Source organism: Equus przewalskii, chromosome 7 (genome assembly GCF_037783145.1).
Source record: "Equus przewalskii isolate Varuska chromosome 7, EquPr2, whole genome shotgun sequence".
NCBI lineage: Eukaryota > Metazoa > Chordata > Mammalia > Perissodactyla > Equidae > Equus > Equus przewalskii.
The window spans coordinates 94,103,621-94,125,162 of NC_091837.1; the positions used below are offsets into that span (position 1 = coordinate 94,103,621).

The following is a 21,542-nucleotide window of genomic DNA, read 5'->3' on the forward strand; positions in this document are numbered from 1 at the left end:
ACATAGATCTGTGTACTGATGGCTTCTGAAGGGCATGCGCCTGGGCACTGTGAGCAGGTGCTGCAAAGGGACGTGGACTTTAGAGCCAGGAGCTGCAAGGGGCTTTGTCCATGAGCCTCTGAGCAGCTTTCCCACTGTGGACACTTGTGGCTTGGCGCCCTTGCTCCGGTGCCCATCCTTTGCAGAGCGTGGTATGCGGGGTGGCGTGTGTAGCACGGCAGTGACCACACGGCCTGACGGGCCTCACCTGTGACACCGTTGGTCTCCCCATCTCCACTCTCTCTGGAGTCTGTTGATGCCCCACACCCCAAACCCCAAACCAGATCCCACAGCCTGGCACCTCCGGGACAGACCGCTGGATGCGGCAGAAGCAGAGAGCTGACAGAGACAGACCGCGATCTCTGCCTCCTGAGGCGGGTAGGCCTCATGGTGTCGGTCTCGCTGTGGCCATGGGTGAGGCCGAGGGGCTGGGCACTGACCAAGGGGCCCAGGGACAACTGGGCCCATCACTCAGGTCTGAGGGGGTCTGGGCTTGGAGACCAGGTCTGGGGTCCCTCCCTCCTGCTGCTGTTAGGACTCATCCCGCCTCACGAGCGTCCTTTGTCTGCCTGCTCCCACGGTGCAGCTGCTTTTCTGAAGACAGCTCGCCTTGCCCGTCACTGTCACCCGTTTTCTGGTGAGAGTCCCATTTCCCCGACTCCTCGTCTCGTTCCTAGAGGGCTGCTCTGGGCCAGGGGCCGACCTTTGCCTGTAATTCTAGGGCCTTCTGGATCTAGCCACAGATGGCTGAGAGTCAGCGCCCGCTTGCAGGAATTTTTTGGTCTTCGAGTGACCGGGGTGGACCCCCGGCTGGGACAGGCGGCTGGGCACTCTCCTGGCCGGGCCGCATCCCTCACGGGGCAAGGACGCTGGCTCCCCGCAGACAAGGACAGTGCTGCCCGCTAGCTCCTGGCGTCGCCCTGCGGACCCTCGAGAGTGGGGAAGCTGTCTCAGTGATGGGTGCGCCATGATGCCCTCCTGCTGTCCTGCGCCCTCTGAGAAGCTGGGCCTCATGGGGACGAGGTGCCACTCACGAGTGGGGCTTCCAGGAACACGGTGCAGCTGAGGTGGACACACTGTCTTCCCACAGTGGAGCTTCCTTCACTGTCCTGAGAAGACCGTGGGATGCTGCGTTACAGCTATCAGGAAGACAGGCCTGTCCTGACCATCTGCTCTGTCCTTAAGCTCTCTTTGCAGGAAAGACTTCAGGTCTTCAATCATATGGTTACAAATGAGGAATTTTATGCCATGGAGAACGTTGCCTCAGCAAAGCTGTTAAAAGCTACCTGGTTTGGTGTTGCTGCGGGAAGTCTGGGATCTGTGCTCTGTGGACAGCATCAGGGTCTGTGCTCTGGTCCGTGATGTTGTCCCTGGTATTGTGGGGTTTGTGAGTGGGACGAGGCCCGTGGCTGGCTGACAGGGCCTCAGCTGGCCCATGTCCCCTCGTCCTGCCCCACTTGGTTCTCCCTGGGCTGGCAGTCCCTTCTCAACTGCTGGCCACGTGGCATCGACCCTTTCTCTGCCCCCCATGAGAGACACCTGCACATGCACGCATACCTGTACATGCACACACATCCTCGCATGCACATCCACACACCTGCACACACGCACACACTTCTGTACACACAGGTACAGGTACATATACTTGCACCTAAACACACTGGCACACACATACCCTTGCATGCACCTGTACACATGCACTTGCACACACCACACGACAGACGGGCCTAGTAAGGAAGTTGGGATTGTGTCCTTCATCTGGTGACTTTCACCTAACGCTGTTGTGAGCCAGGGAGGCTGCAGCCCCCTTGCACACACACTTTTTACAAACACAGAAATCACGTCCCCCAGGTAGGCTTCTGCCTGTGCTGTGTCCAGCAGGTGCCCTGGGGGCCTGGCCAGGAAGAGCGAGGCCCCGGGGAGAGAAGCGTGGGCATGGGCGGCCGTCTCGTGTGGGTTCCCCATGGTCCAGGGGGTTTTCCTCGGACCTCCGGCTCCGTATTTGATGCCGCTGTCATTTTCATGTCCGGTTTTTCTGCTCTCCGTGATGAGGGTCTCCAGGGGTGGCTTTGCGGCATCAGTCTGTGCTCTGATAATCATGGTTCATTTGGTGGCTGGTCGGCAGGCCCCTTCCCGCACACACAGCCCCTCGCGGTCACTGCTGCATCTGTTGCTCACCATCCCGGAGCCAGGGTCAGCAGCAGAGATCGTGTTTCCTTTTTCTTTATCTGGGAGAGCGTGTCTGCACGCAGGAAATCCTTCTCGTGAGGAGGAGCCCCTTCTGTCCTCACATACCTGGGACCCATCCTCCCTCCAGGCCTCGTGCAGGGGCCCGGCTGCGGGCGTGGGGCGGGGGCACAGCCTCTGCGGCAGGGGCAGGTCTCCTGTGGGCGTCTGCACGAGAATTTGGGGACTGGAAATATAGTGAGAAAATGCTCACATCACACAAACAGTCTCAAGATAATCCAGTAGCAAGAGAATTTGGGTGAAAAAATAGTGAAGCCGGTTTATGAGCTGGATTTTCCTCCCAGCGTGGTTCCTCTCTGTATTGTGTAAAGATGCAGATTTTACACTTAGGTTTAAGGCATAATCTCGCTTTAAAGGGATCGCTGCATACACACGAGGATCCCCTTTACTTAGTCTGTGTGTAGACCAACTCAAAGTGACCAGCTGAAAAACAGAAGTTCCCTTCGGTTAACTGGTCCTTTGTTTATGCGACGCTGCCTTCTGCTGCATGTGTGCATGTGCACGTGTGCGTGTGTGTGCATGTGCGCGGGCTGCTGGAATGTCAGCATCGGATGCCTCTGGCCTCAATCACTCTCTTCACCTGTCGTGTCCGTGTAAGTGCTGAGGTCAGCATAGGAGCTAAAAACAAACATTTTTATTTGTAGAAAACTCATAACTCTCACACCTTGAAAATGGAATAGTCCATTTTGTTTAGTTTAGGTTGAAGCAAAGAGAAGTCATTGTTATGACAGGTAATTTTATAAATATTATTTTGACAGATACTCTAACATGCCAGAGGCAGGAAATGCATGGAGTGCGACATGTGAAGTATTTAAGTCATTTTTCTTAAAATGAACTTCATGTTTTAAATAATAGATGTTTACCTCCCAGGTTAAACCTTAAATAGTCCCATTTTCACTGAAATGGCATGTTTTTAAAAGGATAAAGTTATACCCACAATCTGCTGCATTCTACACACCATCAGAGAAATGCCACACGTGAATCCTGGGAGAATTTTAAATTGTCATTTCCAAATTGTCTGACCCCAGCCAGGCCCGTTTGTGGACCAATCGGGCCGCCTCCTGACACCTGGAACACACTCACCCCCACAGGAGAGGGTTTTGGTTAAAGACTCATTTCCATATTCTTGCATTAAATTTCGCAAAATGGAATAGAGTGGCAAAATTTGTCTTTTAATCAGACTCTGATTTTATTTTTACATTTCCTGTGATAAAAATGCACGTTTGAGTCCAGCATGGAGTCAAGGTTTCTTAGTAAGTTCATTAAATTGAGAAAACACTGGACTAATGCTCCCAGCAAGGAGATGAGAAGCTGAGTGGATGGGACAAGCTGGTCTTGATTTTCCCGTCCTAACTGAATCCTGTTTGCATAGAGACACTCTTGTATTCTTATAGGAAAACAGGTTTTCGTTCAAAAAGGGGAGGCATTTTGTTCCTGCAGAATTAAACAATTTGAGCAAGAACCACCTAGAAACGAGTGTCAGGTGCTGGGCTGGCTCGCCGTGGGTTCTCTGTGTCGATGGGCTTAGGGGTGTGAGAGGCTCGAGCTGGTCTTCAGTGCATCGCAGGCCTGGAGGACAGCAGGATGGAGCAGGGCCGAGGGAGAAGATGCCGTGTGGCCTCATTACACACAGTGCTGACCACAAGCTCTCCGTTCTCTGCTGGATGTCTCTGGGTTCCTCCACAGAAACTCAGGGCCCATGTCGGCTGCAAGCCTTGGACGCCCTCCCTTCCTCTCTGTGGGCACACGCCTCTCAGACACGTATTTAGTTCATACGTGTCACATACCTGTGGACCAGCTTAATTATTTAATATGAAAGAACCACTATGAAGATGATCCTGTCCACGGATGCTTGGGAGCGTGTCACAGAAAGAAAAAGATAAAAATAGGATGCCTGGGGGCTGGCCCCGTGGCCGAGTGGTTAAGTTCGCGCGCTCCGCTGCAGGCGGTCCAGTGTTTCGTTGGTTCGAATCCTGGGCACGGACATGGCACTGCTCATCAGACCACGCTGAGGCAGCGTCCCACATGCCGCAACTAGAAGGACCCACAATGAAGAATATACAACTATGTACCGGGGGGCTTTGGGGAGAAAAAGGAAAAATAAAATCTTAAAAAAAAAAAAAATAGGATTCCTGACAGTGTATCTCATGCTGCAAACCAGGAAAGAAACTCTTTCCAACCAAACAGAATATTCCAGAGTACGTCTGGAGAACCTTTGTGTGAGTGTGTGCATGTGTGCATGAGTGTATGTGCATGCGTGTGAGTGTCTGAGTGTGCATGTGCACGTATGTGAGTGTGAGAGTGTGTGCATGTGCCTGCATGTGAGTTTGTGTGTGTTGGGTGTTTGTGCGCTCATGTGCGTGAGGGTTGCATGTACACACATGAGTGTGTGCATGCTGTGTGCTTGTGTGTGTGTGTGTGTGGACAGTCCCCAGTAGTTCAGACTTGGGAACATTGCTACACTCACCGTCGGTGCACGTCCTTCCTGTGTGGAGCTCCTCCTCGTCTCTGTGAAATCTCACAGGTGATGTTCAGAGCCCCAGCTAGCCACTCCGCAGTCTGTGACAAATACTGGCTGTTAAATATTAATCAGGGGTGCTACAGAACGCTCACCCGGAGACATTTACAGACGCCAGATACCCATAAACCAGCCCCCTGCTGGGTGTCTCAGAGCTGCTGGAAATCCACTTGAAACTGCAAATTCATCCATTTCAGGGGCTACGAATACAATGGCAGTCAGTCGCGGTCTCTGTGGCGTAGTTTCTTGTATCCGTAATTGTGACATCATGTAGACGGTGTCGGCCAAGGAGACAGGGGCGAGACTGAAAGAGCCATTGATGTTTCCGTCGGTCCTGCTGTAGAGGAGTGCTATGGATGCTTCCTCTGGCCCTGGCCCCAGCCTCCCCCCAGTGGCCTCTCGCATGAGCACATCTGTCCTCTGCCGGCCCGAGTGGGTGGTGGGCTGGCCCTGGGGCTCAGCTTGCGGGTTGCATGCGAACCTCTCTCATGAACTCTCTGTCGTCATGTGGGATCCTTTTCTGAGGACTCAAAATTGATAAATGACTTTGTCTCTTAACTAAATGAAGTGAGAACAGTCCATGAATCTTTTGTCAGCATGGCTCTGATCAGTTCACTGCTGACTGAACTACACTTCACATGGCAGGCGCCCGCTTCCCCTGGTTAATAGATTCCTGCGGTCAGTCCCTGTTTTTTAATCTGCAATGTGACATTCCAAGTGTTTGTGTTGAAGAATCTAAGTTGCGTTGAGGATGAAGAGGTTAATGTACTTGGAAAAAATCTCCCGGCATGCTAGAGCAGTTGGGTGATGGGGAAACAGAAGCTTTTGCTCCAGACAAACTTCCAAGCCAGATGGCGCAGGACCGGCTGGGCCGTCCTCCTCCACGAACTGGCCGAGGTCACCCCCGCAGACGCCACTTCAGCAGAGAGGGCCGTTTCCTCCTCCGGCGTTTCCCGGGAGGTGCAGCCAGCCGCTCACCCCCGGGAAAGCCGTGTCGTCCACTCTGAACATGGACCCTGACACCCTCCAGGAAGGGAACAGGCCGTCCTGCACTTTTTGAGGCAGCAAGTTAGCATGCCTCCACTCCATCCACCTGGGACTCCACAGAGCACCTGTTTTCCTGCCGCTGTGGCCGTGGGTGATGCGTGAGGGCGGAGGAGGCCGATGCGTGTCTGAAGTGAGCGCTCAGCCCAGACTCCTCGCCTTCTAATGGTGTTGGTGCTCCCAGACGCCGCGCTGGGGCCCAGCAGATTTCATGGAAATCAGGGTGCTTCACCTCCCTGTCACGAGGGACCTGCTCGCATCCGACCCGAGGCCGCAGCCGTGGTACGCCTGGGAGGACATGAGGCCTGCTGGCCTGCGGAGCCCGGGTCCCCGTGCCACGTCGCAATCCAGCCGCAGCTGACTGCAGGATCTGAGTTTCTATTCCTATTTCTAAAGTCCACTTTGTTTCAAGTTGGCGTATTAAAGTGAAAGTTAAAATCTGTGCAAACACAGGAAGTTGGAATTATGCTCGAAGGTCGAGTGCTAAGTGGCTGCCGAGACCCAGCAGTGACTTTCTTCCTGGCCTAGACTGTCGCACTTTCTTCTTCTTGTTGGGGAATTCCCGTGTGTATTTTCATGGCCGCATTTCCATTTCTCTCTCTGACTCCCAGTTAACAGCTTTAGCTTCCTCTTCTCTTCACTGCAGCCTCCCCTCGGTTTGTCCCTGGGGTATTGTGTCTGCCCCGCTCTGTTTCCCAAGGGCGCCGGCTCCCTCCTCTCCCTCGGCCTTCATCTTGCCATGGCTGTGTCTCGGGTCTGCTGGTCTCATCCCCGGTTCAGCCTGCTCCCTCCGTCCCCTGCCAGCCCTGCTTGAAGGCCCTTGTGGTCCAGCACCGGCCTGCTTCAGGCAGCTGAAGTGACTGTCCCAGCGGGCGGCTCACAGGGCAGACAGGCCAGACGGTGGACCAGAGACTGGTCCTCCATGTGCACCTCTGCTAGTCTGTGCTTCTGTCGGTGCTCAGGCTGCTGGGAGGCACTACCGGGCTGTGGACCCAGCAGATGCTTGGCTCTCACAGCTGTGCCTGGTGCATGGACAGGCAAGAACGTCCCCAGTGGGGGGCCAGTTCTTCCCGTGGCTTCTGTTCGTCCCTCCCCCTCCACCCGCAGCTTTTCTGAGCAGCCTGCACGTTGCCGGGGGCTCCAACCCCACCTTAGAATCCCCTGCCCTGAGCAGGGTGGGGTCGTGCCAGGGCCTGGGGGCTCCCAGCTGTCAGCAGGCCCCGCAGCTTCAGACAGGGTTCTGGCTTGTCGGCTTGTCAAAAATGGACAGCGTTCTGTTGCGTCACTTCCCTCGGAGCGTGTGACGTGGCTCATCACATTGGCGTGGGTTCCAGTCACTACCTGTTGTCACAGTGGTTGGAGTTAGCCAGGAGGAGAGCGAAGACAGGAGGAGAAGGAGAGGACGCAGATTGCTCACACGCGCTGAGCCCTTTCTGTGTGCCGGGCGCTGCCCCAGGCCCTCGCATGGGCGCATGGCGGTCCTCGCAGCAGCTCCGAGGGGAGGCCCCGTCCCCACTTGTGATGAGGACACAGCAGCGGGGTCTGGACCCAGCCTCTCTAAGCCACGTGCTTGATGGAGAAGAAAGTGTTCCTGTTCCTGACGGAGTTTGCCCCGTGGGGTGGCGTCTCTCAGTAGTAACCCTGATGGTGGTGTTCACGTGAAAGCAGAGAAACAGTAGTTCCGGAAACGATTGGCCTAAGGAGAGCCTGATGTGTGAGGCCGAGAGGAAGGCAAGATGGAGCGGGGCCGGTCCGAGGGCCCTGCTTTTCACCTCCTGGCATGGGGTCTGACCCTCAGCGTCCGTGGTGCCAAGGAGCAGAGCTGGGCCCCGGCACCTGGTGGGAGCGCCGTGCTCGTCCTGTGCCCCGTCATCAGAGTCTCCTTGGAGTCGTGTGGTGACACACACTATGTCTTTTCAAGAATGTGGGCTTGTCACGTGTGGTCCCTATGTAGTCTGACGCTGGTCACAGACCGGCCACACACCTGACGGCCGGAGCTTCTGCAGCCGATCTGGGGTCAAGGGCCAGGGGCACCAGGGCAGCATTTAGCCACCACCTGCCTCTGAGAGAGAGGCTCCGAGCCAGGTGGAAAAGGGCCAATTTTGTTTACGTGTCTGTTTGCAAGTGCCCTGTCTGCCGGTGAGGATGTGACTGAATACAAGAAAGTGGATCCTGTCCTGTTGGGCGTGTGTGGATTTATTAGGGGAGGGGGTTTCGGCAGACAGCTCAGTGGCACCGGCATTCTGATGGGGCTGCCCAGCCGCACGTGGTCCTACTCGGAGCACAGAGGGTGGTGTTCCTGCACGCGAGTGCACGAGGAGAGAGGCGGGTCTGAGGAGGAGGAGGAGCCACTGGTGCCTTCCCGCCTGCTGCTCCTTCCAGGGAAGGTGAGCATGGCCATGAGTGTCGTCACTGTCGTCCTGGGTGCTTGTCCTGGGTGGTTGCGGTAGTGTGTGTACAAGTGTGCACGTCTGTGTGTTCAGACGTGGGCGGCAGGAGTGTTCAGAGCCGACACCTAGCCGAGTGCCCCAGGACGTTTAGCATAATGAGGCATTTTCTGCACACTTGTCTTATTGGACCAATATGTTACACAGAAGCAGAAAGGGGGCCGGGAGTGGGAGGGACTTAACACCCAGCACCTGTCACAGGTTTTCCTTTTGAATTAGCCTCTGCTTATAAAAATTTTATTGATTCTGAGCAGTCTGTGCGCAGGGTGCTTAGTGGGGGTGTTTGTTCTCTCACCAGCTCCACGGCTACTTGGAGAGCGAGCCGCTCACGCTGCAGCTGTTCATTGGGACGGCGGACGACCGCCTGCTGAGACCCCACGCCTTCTACCAGGTCCACCGGATCACCGGCAAGACCGTCTCCACCACCAGTCACGAAGTCATCCTCTCCAACACCAAAGTCCTGGAAATCCCACTGCTGCCGGAAAATAATATGCGAGCAATGTAAGCTGCGCGGCTGCGGGCACCGGGGCAGGCCCCCTGCGTTCCTACACAGACCCCTCTCCACAGCACCAGTGGCCCAGGGTGCCCTTGCTTAACACCTAAAGAAACTTCACAAATACTTATGACAACAGATTTGTTTCTCTCTAGGGTTTCAGCCACTATACATATTGCCACTTGAAACCAATCTCTCACTTGCACAGCAGTCAGTGCCTCCCGTGCCTGCCTGCAGCTCTACACACGGCGCCCGTTCATGTCTGCGTGCAGCGCTGCAGAGTAGAGGGGGCTTACCGTGCAAACACGGGAAAATCAAGGAGAACAGCATGTCTGGGTAATGTTCTCACTGAGAGAGGCTCTGACGTTGCTGGTATGACCAGCTCCAACGTCACAGTCAGATCTGACTCATTAGTTCATAGGTGAATTGATTAATAAGCTGAAGATTAATTAATCTTCTCATGTCCAAATAGGGCCTGTATTCGTGGCTTCATTTAATCCCACTAGCTGAGTGACTGTTATGTGCTTTGCATGTCGCTCCTGAGCCATGAGTGCAGCAGAGAAAGGGAACAAGGTTGTCCCACGGAAGGGCCCTGGTAGTAAATACGCGTGTGGATAAACAGCTGAGGCCCCGAGTCACTGACAGGGTGGCGTCTTTGAGCTCGGTGGCCACTGGAGGTGAGGGAGGTGTCAGGAGGAGGCGGCATTTACGCTGAGAGCTGAAACGGGTGAGGCAGCCCGCGTGACGGTCTGAGGCAGGAGTGAGGGGCGGGTCCGTGGGGAAGGGAGGAGCGTGGGCAGCTGGGCTGTGGTGGGCGACGGAGAGAATGTGAGAGGAGGGGCATGCGGCCACGTTGCGTAGGCGTTTGTGTGGGATTTTGGTAAGTTATTTGTAACTGTTAAACCCTCTAAGTTAAAAACAAAAGGAAAGCTTTCTCTCCACGTTGGCTTTTCATGGATTTGGAGGAATTTACGGGCCTCTGAATTCGTTGCACATCCTTGGGTTTGCTTCAAGAGCTGTAATCAGAGTTTCCCGAGGTCGGGACACAGTCAGGTAGTTTGTTGTCCAGGTCATGTGGGGTCCTGGTCGCGAGTCTCCGCCTGGTGGAGTGGACACGACTCGGAGCCCGAACTCTCAGAGCTTCCTGAGAGACGAACCGTTCAGCTTCCATCCACTAGTTTACACGTGGAGCGTTTTGCTGGAGTCCACTGTTGAATGAAACTATTAAGTTAAATGAAATTAAACAAAGTCATCAGAAGCCCTAGAAAATTTAGCATCTTAAACTGAGTAACGAGGGTGCCGTCCGAATCTTAAGTCAATGGAACTTTTCGGGAAGCGCACAGGCACCTGCACAGCAGGAGGGAACCCAGCAGGCTCTTGTCCTGTCTTCCTGCGGTGCTGTGCCTGGTGTCTCCAGACCTGCCAGTGCAGTGGGACGGAAGCTTCCAGAACCCTGAGTGTCTGCTCGGGATCAAGGGTAGATGACGGAGACCCCAGTGGTCGGGGGGGATTGTCTCCACATTACTTCAGTCCCCCCACTTCGCTGCGTGTGTGAACATGCAGCTTTGTCCTGCCCGTGGAGGTCTGCAGGTCTCTCCTGGGGGTCAGCTGCTGTCCCGGGAGGGTGGGCCAGCCGGAGGGCAGGAGCAGGCCCAGCCCAGTGGGATTGGCCCGAGGCCCTGGGTGGCGGCCAGTGGGTGGACGTCTTCCATCCGTGCGTCGAAGATTGAGAGAAGGTGCGGCCTCTTGTTCTGGCAGCATTGACTGCGCTGGGATCCTGAAGCTCAGGAACTCTGACATCGAGCTGCGCAAAGGGGAGACGGACATCGGGAGGAAGAACACCAGAGTGAGGCTGGTCTTCCGCGTCCACATCCCGCAGCCCAACGGCCGGACGCTGTCGCTGCAGGTCGCCTCCAACCCCATCGAGTGTTGTAAGTACTGCACCTCCCCGTCCTCAGGTGGCGCCGGCACCGGCCTCGGGGCAGACACCTTCTTTAGGGACGCCTTTTCCGTGCTTCTCGTTTGGGTGCCTGGTGAGCTGTGCTTTTCTTGTGCAGCCGCTGGAAATAGCTGTTCCTCCAAGGGGACAATCGCATGCCTGTCACGCGTGAACCGTGGAAGGCTTGACTTAAGCTGGCGGTGGGTTTGGCTGGCTCTGCGCTGCTGCAGGGCCTGCCCCCAACTCCCCACACTGACGGGGAGAATAAAAAGGAAAGAAGGTTAGTCCCGAAGCTCTGAGATGTTCTCATTGATCACGTTTGAGTTAATCCCCTCACATCTCAGGAAGCTTGAGAAATGGCCTTCTGCCTGTGGTCCGGTGATTGGACAAACCTGGAGCTGTAAGACTGCGAGCGACTCACTGCTCTTCCCTGATGTGGGTGGGCTGCCCAGGTGTGACGCCGATGCTCCCACCCAGGGCCGGACGCTCCGCTCCCACAGGGGCCAGGCCTCATGGCTCAGCTTCCTCTTGCGATGACTTTGTTAACTTTTGTTGGCACGTGGGGTCACTGGTGAAGCGGTCTATGGGACACCGCAGCCCCTCTGCTTCAGCATCGCTTCCTTCCCGGCTCCCCTCTCCTCGTGGCCCTCCTTCCTGACCCGAGAGCGGGACCCCAGGGAGGTGTCGTTGGGACTCTCCAGGAAGATACAGTCGTCCCAGCTGCACTGCTGGCCGCTGTCAGACATCTCCTTGTCCAGGAAATGGCTTATCAGCGGCCTCTCCTCCTTCCCGCACCTCTAAGGACCCCCAGCCCCGGGCGTGGGCTGTCTCAGGAAGCCCCCCGTCCTCCCGGCTCCCATTCCCAGGCTCAGCTGGGGCGTCTTGGTTTGCTCCTTCGCCTCTGACCTGAATGCCGACTGACCTCAGCCAGAGGGGCTCTTCCTCCCGTCCCCCAGCTCCTGCCCCGCGTTGGGGTCTCTGCCCTGTGCTCCCCTCACCTCCCCGCTTGCCGATCCCTCACGTCTGGTCTCGAAGGCGCCTGTCTCCACACTATGGACGGCTCGTGGGGTCACGCCACCTTTCTGCACCGTGATCTCCTCCCCAAGATGGAGTGGGAGCCTCACTCATGGGTCCCTGGCTATCAGGTGACTCTGCGAGGACCGTTGGCTTGTGCAGCCTGCAGAAGTGCCCGCTCTCGCTGTCTGCTTCTGCACGGAAGCTTCTGGCCGCCTTGCTGCACCTGCGTCCTTCTGCCTGTCCTGCCTCCCCCGGACAGTCAGAGCCCTGCTCCAGGTCTGCTCCCTGCCACCTGGTGATTCTACCAGCGCCCCCTCCCAGCTCCCTCAGACCCACATCCAGGCCTCCGACGGCCTCCATGTCCCAGCCCCTCTTGTCCCAGGGCTCCTGGCTCTTCTGGGACCTCCCTCACATGCCTTGCCTCTGGAGACTCCTACCTTCCATTAGCGCCTGGCCCCACGCCCCTCCCACAGCGCCCCAGGGTGGGGGCTCTCATGGCTGCTGCCAGCTTCCTGAGACCACGTTCCGTTCCCACGGTACCCGGGCATCCAGGCAGGGATCTTCGCTGTGATCAGGCCGTGTCCATTCAGAGTGGCATGCTCCGTCCTCTGTGCAGATTGCTGGGGCGTCTCCCGCACCAGCAGGCTGCTCGTGGGGAGTGTGCACGCCCCTCACATGGAGGTTCATGCACACAGACCTGCACGTGTGCACGTCCCTGAGGGACGTGGTTTTCTCGCACGGGCCGATCAGACATGCTGTTCCCCTTCTCTGTTTGGTAATCACTCTGACCTGGAGTAAAGTGCTGCGTCCTGCTCAGGAGACGGCTGTGAACACAGCGGGTGAGGTGCGCAGTTGCACTGTTGTTCCATTACGAGTCACGCCATTCACACTCCTCACCCGAGGAATGGTCTGGACGTGCCGTTCCTGAGGCCTGGCCACCCATCGGCCGCCCTCGGGGAATGCTGTGCGGAGGCGGGGCCTGGGGAGGCCTGTCACTCACTCTCGCTCTCCTGACCCCACGCAGCCCAGCGGTCAGCCCAGGAGCTGCCCCTCGTGGAGAAGCAGAGCCTGAGCAGCTGCCCTGTGCTCGGCGGGAAGAAGATGGTCCTGTCCGGCCACAACTTCCTGCAGGACTCCAAGGTCGTCTTCGTGGAGAAGGCCCCAGGTATTTTCCTCAGCAGAGGCCATTGTGTGGCTCCTGGCTTGGGCACTGGTGGGAGCTGTTCGGGGGGTGGGGAGCGGCCGCTCCGCTGGTGGTGTGTGCTGGGCTCGGGGCCTGCATGGAAAGCCAGGGCTGCGTCCAGTGGTGAGTGCACGTTTCTGGAGCCGTCGCGGGTCTTCTTACACATTTCGCTGTCAACACCGCAGGGACTGAGGTGTGGGGACGCGCCAGGCCCGGCGTGCGCCCTCTCTGCGCTGCGGGGCGCCTCCCTCTCGGGTGCCTGCTCCTGCTCCGCTCAGGCCGAGTCTTGGGCAGCACCGACGAGCTCCTCTCGTTTCTCAGAATCGGCCTCCTCAGAGGCAGAGCGGCCACAGTCACCGGTGGGACCCTCGCTCAGGCCCAGAGACCTTCCACACCCACTTAGCATCCTTCAGTCCCCCTTTCTTGTTGGTGCGCACCCCAAAGACGCAGAGGCAGACGCTGCTGTTCTCTTCCTGATGGTGGCCTCTAGAACCCGCCGCCGTTTTGTGTGCATGCGAATGTGGATCTCATCTGTGCCTGTGTAGACCTCATCTGTGTGTGTGTGTAGACTTCACCTGTGTGTGTGTGTGTAGACCTCATCTTTGTGGGCGTGCGCACACTCCCATGTGTGTGCTCGGAAGAGGAAGCTGTGGACAGAGGCTGCTGCAGGTCTGAAGGTGAAGAGTGTCTTTTCTCTGCTATTTGGGAACCCAGAGCAAGAAGCCCCTCGGTGTGCGGCAGGACAGATGCAGCGTGTGGCACCGCTCCAGACCCCCGTGTCCACGAAGAAGCTGCTCGGTGCACACGTGAACAGCAACGAGGGCGTGCAGGCCTCACTTCTCCCTAACACCCCGAGCTTTGTTTCTGGAGCCGGTTCCTTGCAGCTGGAGAGCAGCCCAAGGCCCTCGGCATGGTGCTGTGCCCACTCGGGTGGGGAGGGGCCCGCGGTGCTCGGGTTTGGTGGCTTGTTTTCCTTTTTCACATTTCCCAATCGAAATTTTCTTGAGAGCGCCAGGGCAGGCCTCACGGTAATCACTGAAAACCGCAGAGGCATTCAGCCTCCATAATGGGCCTTGATTTTGTACAGTTTGCAGGAAACTTAAGGTACTTCAATCAAAATGGACTTAAAAGTCTCTCACATTTAACTTGGTCTGCTATATAATCATGTACATAATTGGAAAACGTGTTTCAAACTATGGAGAAAACTCAACCCCGTGTGCCGACAAGGAGAAGCACTGGCATGGCTGGAACAGCCTTCTTTGCAGGAGGTTAATTGTGAAATAACTTGACCTTTTGAGCTTTAAACATGTGTCTGTGCGTGGTGAGGAGGAGCGTGCTCTTCTTGTGGCGAGACATTCGTGCTCAGAGCTGTCCCGAGCTGCAGCTCCCTTGGGCTGATATCCAGAGAGCTCGAGCAGCCTTTTGTACTGTTTTCCTGGACCAGTCATCATCTTGACGGCAGGACAGGACCGGAGGGTCCCCAGGATGCTCTCGGGCTGCTGCGGGTGCCCTCAGGGCCCCCACTGCAGGGCACACTCCCCACGGCCGGGCTGTCACCTCAGTCACGGGGCTTCGCTTTGTGGCCTCATGGGTGCCACGTGGAGGTCGGCCACCTGCCTGCCGTGTGGGGAGCTTGGTTCCCAAATGTCAACTGTTGTCCTCCCCCGGGCGGCCCTGGCCTTCAGAGGGGCAGAGTCCAGTCTGTCGCACACCATCTCCTGGGCCTGTCCTCGACCGTCTTCCACCTGCAGCAGCTCGGAGGGTGGTGACTGGACTCACGTGGACGCCCCGCACTGTGACAAGTGAAGTGTGGACAGCACGGTGGTACGTGTGGACCCTGTTCTAACTCCATGTCTGTGTTTAAACAAGGTTGTTTGCGTGTCACACACATGTTCACCAAGTCGCACGTTTTCAAAAGAAGGAAACAGACGTGCACACGTGTTCTTTCGCCAGAGGCCCTGCAGTGTTCCCACCCTCCTGCTGCTGTCGGAGAAGCAGCACTAGAGCTGCTGTGCCACAAGTCAGCACCCGTCCTCCCCAGGCCACCCCACTCCTCCCCAGGCCGCCCCCATCTCCTCCCCAGGGCGCCCCTCCTCTCCTCTCTAGGCTGCCCCCCTCTCCTCCCCGGGCCGCCTCCCTCTCCTCGGAGGCCCTGGTGGGTGGGCCGGCTCCACGACAGGACGTCCCTTCAGCTGCTCCGGGCTCACGGCGCCAGGGACTCAGAGCTCTGTGTGTGTCAAGGAGTGGGTCCTTCTGCCTGGGGGCTGGCTGTAGTGCATTCCCCCCAGGGAGGGCGTGCTTTCTCCTCTTGGTGACAGAGCAGGTGAGAGCTGAGCCCCGGCTGTCACTGCATTCGGCAAGTTGGAACAAGGCATCCTCGATGGCCAGCAGCGCAGGCCGCTCTGGTGGACATCAGCCCGGTCCCTGTGGGTCAGCCGAGGCAGGAGGAGGGGCCACGGGGACTGCGTGAGAAGTGTCACAATGGCGGTGATCAGAGCGTGACACAGCAGCGCTGAGCTCTGTCTGCGTGAGTGGTGGAGATTTCTACAAGAGTCCTGTGGTTTCCCTTAGGTCTTTACTGTGCGTGCAGAAGGCCCAGTGTGAAATAGGCCTTTCCTCCGAGGAGTCACACGCTGTCCCAGCCATGGAAGCCTGTGTGTGGAGGCCTGGGCACCCACACACCTGGAGGGTCGAGAGTCAGGTGCAGGACGCCCGGCAGTGCAGGACCTGCCGGCCTCAGAGACTGCAGATGTCCACCTGCGAGAATTGAAATGGTGACCCTCCCCCCTCTCTCCCACTGAAGGGCCTGTAGCTCTTTTCAGATCTGTGAGTCAAGGCATCTATTTGCACACCCTTGTGAACATTTGAAACAACCCGGGGGCACTCTTGTCCAATTTACATGGAAACACCGAGAAGACGCCCCTGAAGAACATGAACTCTGCTTCGGAGATGGGCTGAGACGGAAGAGAAGGCTAAGGTTTCGGAGGGTTAGTGGGTTAACATCGAGTTCTTGATGCTAAGGCCGAAGACAGCGCCTTCTGTGAAGTCACTGGTCTCTTCTGCTGCAATTGTTGGGAACCTTGAGTGAAGCCCGTTGTGGCTACTTTGCCGAATAGCCAACCTCACCAAAACTTAGGGGCTTCAAACAACAACCACTTCATCTACTGGTGACTGTGCATGGGCTGGACTCAGGGTAATTTGTGCGGCCACCTCGAGCTGGCATGTCAGCTGGGGCCGGATGGCGGTCTTCTCTGCATGTGGTCTCAGGGTCTCCCGAGAGGTCTCCTGCAAGGCCTCTGACACCCTACGTGGGCCTGGACCATGAACAGGGCTCCCCCTCATCTGGGGTTCCATCAGGTCCGAAACGCCCAGACTCGGGGGAGATCCCCCCAGGTGTAAATGTGGAGGCCCCATTCATTGCGGCCACCAGTGACCACCCACCACAAAACTCGACCACTTGTCTTTCAAAACCTCTTCACAGGTGCTTAGACCCTTACTAAGACCCCTCACCCAGCACAGACAGTCCTGGCTTGACGGCCGGCCCTGGTGCTCCCTACCCCTTTGCTCCAGCCTGGGGTCTGCACTGGCTTGTCCCTTTGCTGTGAGCCCTTCCCGGGTCCTGGCGCGGTGGGCTGCTCGCCTCAGTAGTTCCCACCCAGCACCCTCGGCTCGATCTTCATCATACCAAGTTTATTTATGAGGGTGTGGCTGTCACCCGTCCTCACGGGAAAGAGATGACAATGTGTTCGTGGGCAGCACTCAGCAAATGTCATCGTCAGCATGAAAGTAAAAAGTGGCAAAGATGTGGATGTTGTCAAATACTCACACACAGTTTGCTAAATTCCCTAAGACAGAAGCAGGGCTCACCTCCTTGGGACTCGTGGGTTCCTACGCCGTCCCGAGAGCTGGAGCCCAGCCGGAACCAAATGCAGAAGCTGGCTCAATTTAAGCTAAAGAAGAGGCAAGCCATGGTCTTGGTAGGGCCACCCCAGCCATGTGGCCAGCCCTGGGGTCCTTTGGCCTTGGGGTCTGGCTGCTGCCGTCGGCCTTTACCAAGAGGTCTGGGTGGCTCCGCCTGGGAGCCCACGGAGCTGTGTGTCTGTGGCTCACACACTTTCAGAGCCCTCGAGATACGAGGGACCAAGGGGACTGCATCAGTGCGATGCTCACCGGGCCCAGGGATGGATGAGACTGGAGGGTCCCGGGACACCTGTTCTGAGGCCACATGACACACGAACTCAGTGTTGACTGTGGGGCCTGTGGCCAGCCGCTGGCTTTGCTGAGCCGGAGCTGCTCCTGGTGTTTGTGATGGAAGGGCCTGTGCACCCCAGTGTCCAGTTCCTGCAGGCTCCCAGGAGGTGGGCGCCCATGGTGCTGTGGCCCCTGGTCACTCGTGCTTCCCAAGCCCCGTCACCTTGACTGCACCCGGCTTTCCTTTCAGGGCCAGGAGAGCGTCTCTCCATCACTGGCTCCGTGGGGGCTGCTCCCCTGAAGTTCGGTTTGCAGGGTGAGGACAACCCCCAGACCCTGATCTCCAAGGGCAGCCCGTCAGCACTGGCCCGAGTTCCCGCTGCCCGAGTTCCCGCGGTGGGATCTCTGCCTGACGAGGCCCTTCTTTGGTTTCCTCCTCTCAGCCCTGTCCCCTGGCTGAGCCTCCAGCTTTCTTGTAGGAGGGAGGAGGTGCCAGGAGCACCATGTGCAGCCCCATCGGTCACCCGCCTGGTGTGGCTGCTCCATCCTCATCTGTGGGGAAGGTCTGGGTGCAGAGGAACCCGTGGAGGCTGGCACAGCGGCTGGCGTGGAGGGGGTTGCTTGATGTGCACTGCTCCATCGCGCTGGGTGGAGGGCGGCAGAGGGACCGGAAGAGGGGGCAGCGTCCCCCAGGCCCCTTCCTCTGACAGAACGATGCCGGCGAGCAGGAAGGTGCTCAGAGAAAGGTGGTGAGGCTGCAGCTGTCCTCGCCTCTGTTTACCAGCTTAGCCTGAGCGCCCGTGAAGATGCCCCTGATGATGGTCCGTTGTGAAGGGAAACCACCAGGATGTGCGGGTTCAGGGTAGACGGCCAGACGCAGGCGTCCCTGAATCTGTGAGTGTGGGAGGGAGGTAGGCCTCGAGCTCACACGCCTCCCCTCCCTTGTGTTTCACAGACGCCCCGTTTGCTCCAGAAGGTGCAGCAGGAAAACGGCCGCTTTGCCCTGAGATGCTTCTTTGCGGGCAGGGAGGAGGCACGGGTGAACGGATCCGCTCTGTCCTCCCAGAGCTGTCCCTGAGGAAGACGGGGAAGGAGGCAGGCCTGGAGGAGACGTGTGCATCTCTGGTCCGAGGGCTTCCTGAGCTGTGTGCCTGTGTGTCACGCAAGTGTGTGCGTGAGCGACTGGCGTGTTGTGCCTCCTTGCGCTGTGCCTCCACGGCGCCCCGGTCCCAGTGGCTCTCAGACCCGTCTGCTTAGATGAATTCACGTTCGGGGTCCCCGTGTCCCCAGATAAGACACTTGCAAGTGGCTTCATGAGGGGCCTCAGGCCACAGCTCCAACTCATCCCGCCGAGCCAGTGGACCGCCGCCCCTGATGGTGCCGGCATGGCTGCTGCTCACAGAGTGCGTGTTGGGAAATCGCATCTCCCAGCAGCACAGGGTGTGGGCCAGGGTCCTCATGTCGTTTCTCTTTTTGTTAAGTGTGAACCTGTTCACAATGCGGGCTTCCTAGTGTGGCAGTGTCGCGATGCAGGATCCATATGAAGGGTAGGTGCAGCTGGGCGGCTGGGGGACGCCCAGACCTGAACGGCCAGTTTGGGAGTGTGTGTGGTGTGTGTGTACATGAGTGTGAGTGTGTCAGGATGTGTGAGTGTGTGAAGAGCCCCCTCACTGCCTGGGGGGCGTGGCTGCCCTGCCGTCCTGGCTGTGCTCTGCAGGCGGGTGACGCGCCTGGCAGCCTGGGTGGGCAGGGGGCCTAGGCACCCTGAGATTTTCCACTCCGGTGCAGTCAAGCTGGGGCAGAGCCAGCACGGGTCATGTTTCGCTCGCTCTGGTCATCCACCTGGTGCTCACGCGGCAACGATGCAGCAGCAGGCCTGGCCAGTGGCCCGCACCTCCCCCCAGGGTCTGGACCCTGGGCTGTGGCTGCAGGAGCCCCAGTTCATGCCGTGGCCACAGGGCTGCAGGCCCCACTTCCTAGGCATGCTGGTCCCTAAAGGATTTCTGGGAATTGCCCAGAGACAGACAGCTGGCTGTGGTGCCGCTCACACACCCGGAAGCCATGACTTGGCATGGGGGAAAGACCTCTCCTTTCAGATTTTCCTGGCGCTGGCACTGCAAGGGTAGGGAGGGCCACGTCCGTGCACAGGGACAGCTGTCGTCACCCCGCTCACCCGTGTCAGCTGGTCCAGGGGGCTGACCCCTGAGGGCGGTGACCCACGCTCAGTGGGGCAGGTGCTGCTGGGGTTCTGGGGTCAGCAGCCCCAGACCCACCCTTCTCTGCCCAGCTCAGAGCTCTCAGGAGCACCTTTGCCCCAGTGTAGGGAGATTTTGGGGGGCTCCCACTCCCTTGTGGGGTTTCAGGCTGACCTCAAGGTCAGCATCCGACAGACGAGGGAGGGGGCGGGAAGGGGATCAGATGCTGGTCTGGGAGGTGGGGGCTCAGCTTCACGCCTCGTGGGGCCCCTGGCCACACTTTTCCCCAAAGGGCACAGTGACTGAGGTGGGGGGCACAAGTGGGGTTGTGTGGCTGGGGCTGGCCGGGTGTGGGCAGGAGGGCCTGTCCGCAGGCCTGTGGGGGCTCCGTTTTGGACCCGCCCAGCTGAGTCCACAGCGGGTGGCTCATTTCTGTTTCACTCGAGTCTCTTCTGGGGGAAGTAGGCTGTTGCTCTGTGGCTGCCCCAGAGCGCGAGAGTCGGAGGATGGAGGAGGCAATGAAGACGTCCTGCCCGGTGATGCTCACCGTGGGTGGACATGCGGCTGAGGTGTGCCCTGCCCACCCTGGCTGACCCTGACTCCTTGAGGAGCAGCGTCCTAGGTTCCCCTCCTTGATCCTTCAAGTGGGTTAGGTCCCTGTGCAGGGTCCCGGCGTCTCCTCTGTGGCGGCCTCACAGGAGTCAGGGGGACCACCTGTTTACACCTCGCAGGCTGCCTTCCCTGGTCGCCGGCAGCCTGGTGGCAGGGCGGTGTCGCCCTCATGCACACTGGCCTTGGTGGCTCCTGGGTGTCCAACGCACAGGCCGGACACACAGTTTGCGCTCCACAGGGATCTGTGAAGAACAAGCAGCCCGCTCCCGTGGCTGACAGACGACAGAGGAGGGCACGGCCTCTGCATGGCCGAAGGCCTGAGTAACCCAGGTGCCAGGGAGCAGGCGTCATGCCACTTAAGTGAGGAACTTTCTGACCGAGGCCCTGCATTGTTTCCATTCTGACCGTTGGGCTGTGTGACCGTCAAACCACTTTAGTTAATGCTGTGACTCTTCAGGACTCTCCAGACATCGAAGAACGACCCCGGAACAGTCCCCAGAAAGCTCTTCCGGCTCCTGAGGAAGCTCGGGGCTTGCTGTGAGGACCCCACTCAACCCCAGCGTCCCGAGGGTGTGGCGGGACATGCGGCCGCACCGCTGGCCCGGCTGTGGAGGCCTCGGGCGGGCGTGGCGGGGAAGCCTTTCCTATGACTCACGCTGCAGGGAATTCCCTAATGATTCGGAATATTTTTACTTCTGGGCTTGTGCACAGTTTCCTACTGAGAAGCCAGCAAGCTCTCGATAAGGCTGGAGCACAAAGGCACATTCAGGCCGACTGCTTCCCTTCCTAGCAGAGGCTCAAGTTTTGCACAACACCCAGGCCGGCCTGCGCTGTACAGAGGAGAGTGCCCAGAGGCTGATGGCAAGGGGTCTGACCGGCACCAGCTCCTGTGACATCAGCAGTCAGTGGCCACTGCTAGTGCCAGGGGAAGTGAGAACCATTTGTGTAATTTTCTAAAGAGTCCGAAATTGTCAGCCATCTTTAAGCTGCTTCGGTCCTGTCTTGTCCCTGAACCATTGCTGTGCATACGTTTCTGGCTGTAAATAGACACTGGCCTTTAAAAGACAATTCTCTTAGGATCCCTAAGCAGGAACAGAAGCCCCAAATGCCAGCCCCCTTGGGCTGTTAATCGACCACAGATATAAAGACCTTCATGGTGGGAATGCGCAGGGGGGCACTTTGTGGGGTCCCAGAGCTGAACTTTTAATGGGAGTGTCTAAATGTGTTTGCTTGTGCTGTGTTAGGCTGTGACTCAAAGGGTCGGCGTTTTCGAAAGCTGTGAAGGGGTGGTGTGCCTGAGCCGGGTGGCTGGGCCTGGCTGCTCCTGGAAGTGCTGTACACAGTGGGACTGCATGGCTTGCCAGCCCCCGGGAGATGCTCCAATGACAGGCGTCCCACAGGCCCAGGAGGTGCTGGAGGGGAAAGACTCCTCCGGTGGAGCATGTCCTCTGCTGGTGGGCCCCACAGACCCCTCCATGCCTGCATTACACTTAATTCTCGATACACGAATGAACCTGCAAAACATTTATGGGGAGGCCGAGTCTGGTCACTGGCCCCTCCTGGAGGACGGATGGAGGGCTCTGTGGGCACTGGGTTCCCCTTGTTGCTGATGCGACG

General features: G+C 58.0%; 1 protein-coding gene across 14 annotated transcripts in view; it reads left to right on the forward strand.

Annotated features, from left to right (window-relative positions):
• The window catches only part of NFATC1 (nuclear factor of activated T cells 1), a 125,696-nt gene that overhangs the window by 46,086 nt on the left and 58,068 nt on the right, over window positions 1-21,542 (forward strand). For all 14 annotated transcript variants that reach the window (XM_070627997.1, XM_070627992.1, XM_070627989.1 and 11 more), the window contains exons 4-6: window positions 8,594-8,796; window positions 10,547-10,719; window positions 12,769-12,909. In XM_070627997.1, coding sequence (XP_070484098.1) covers window positions 8,594-8,796; window positions 10,547-10,719; window positions 12,769-12,909 — 517 coding nt within the window. The remainder of the gene's footprint in view (window positions 1-8,593; window positions 8,797-10,546; window positions 10,720-12,768; window positions 12,910-21,542) is intronic.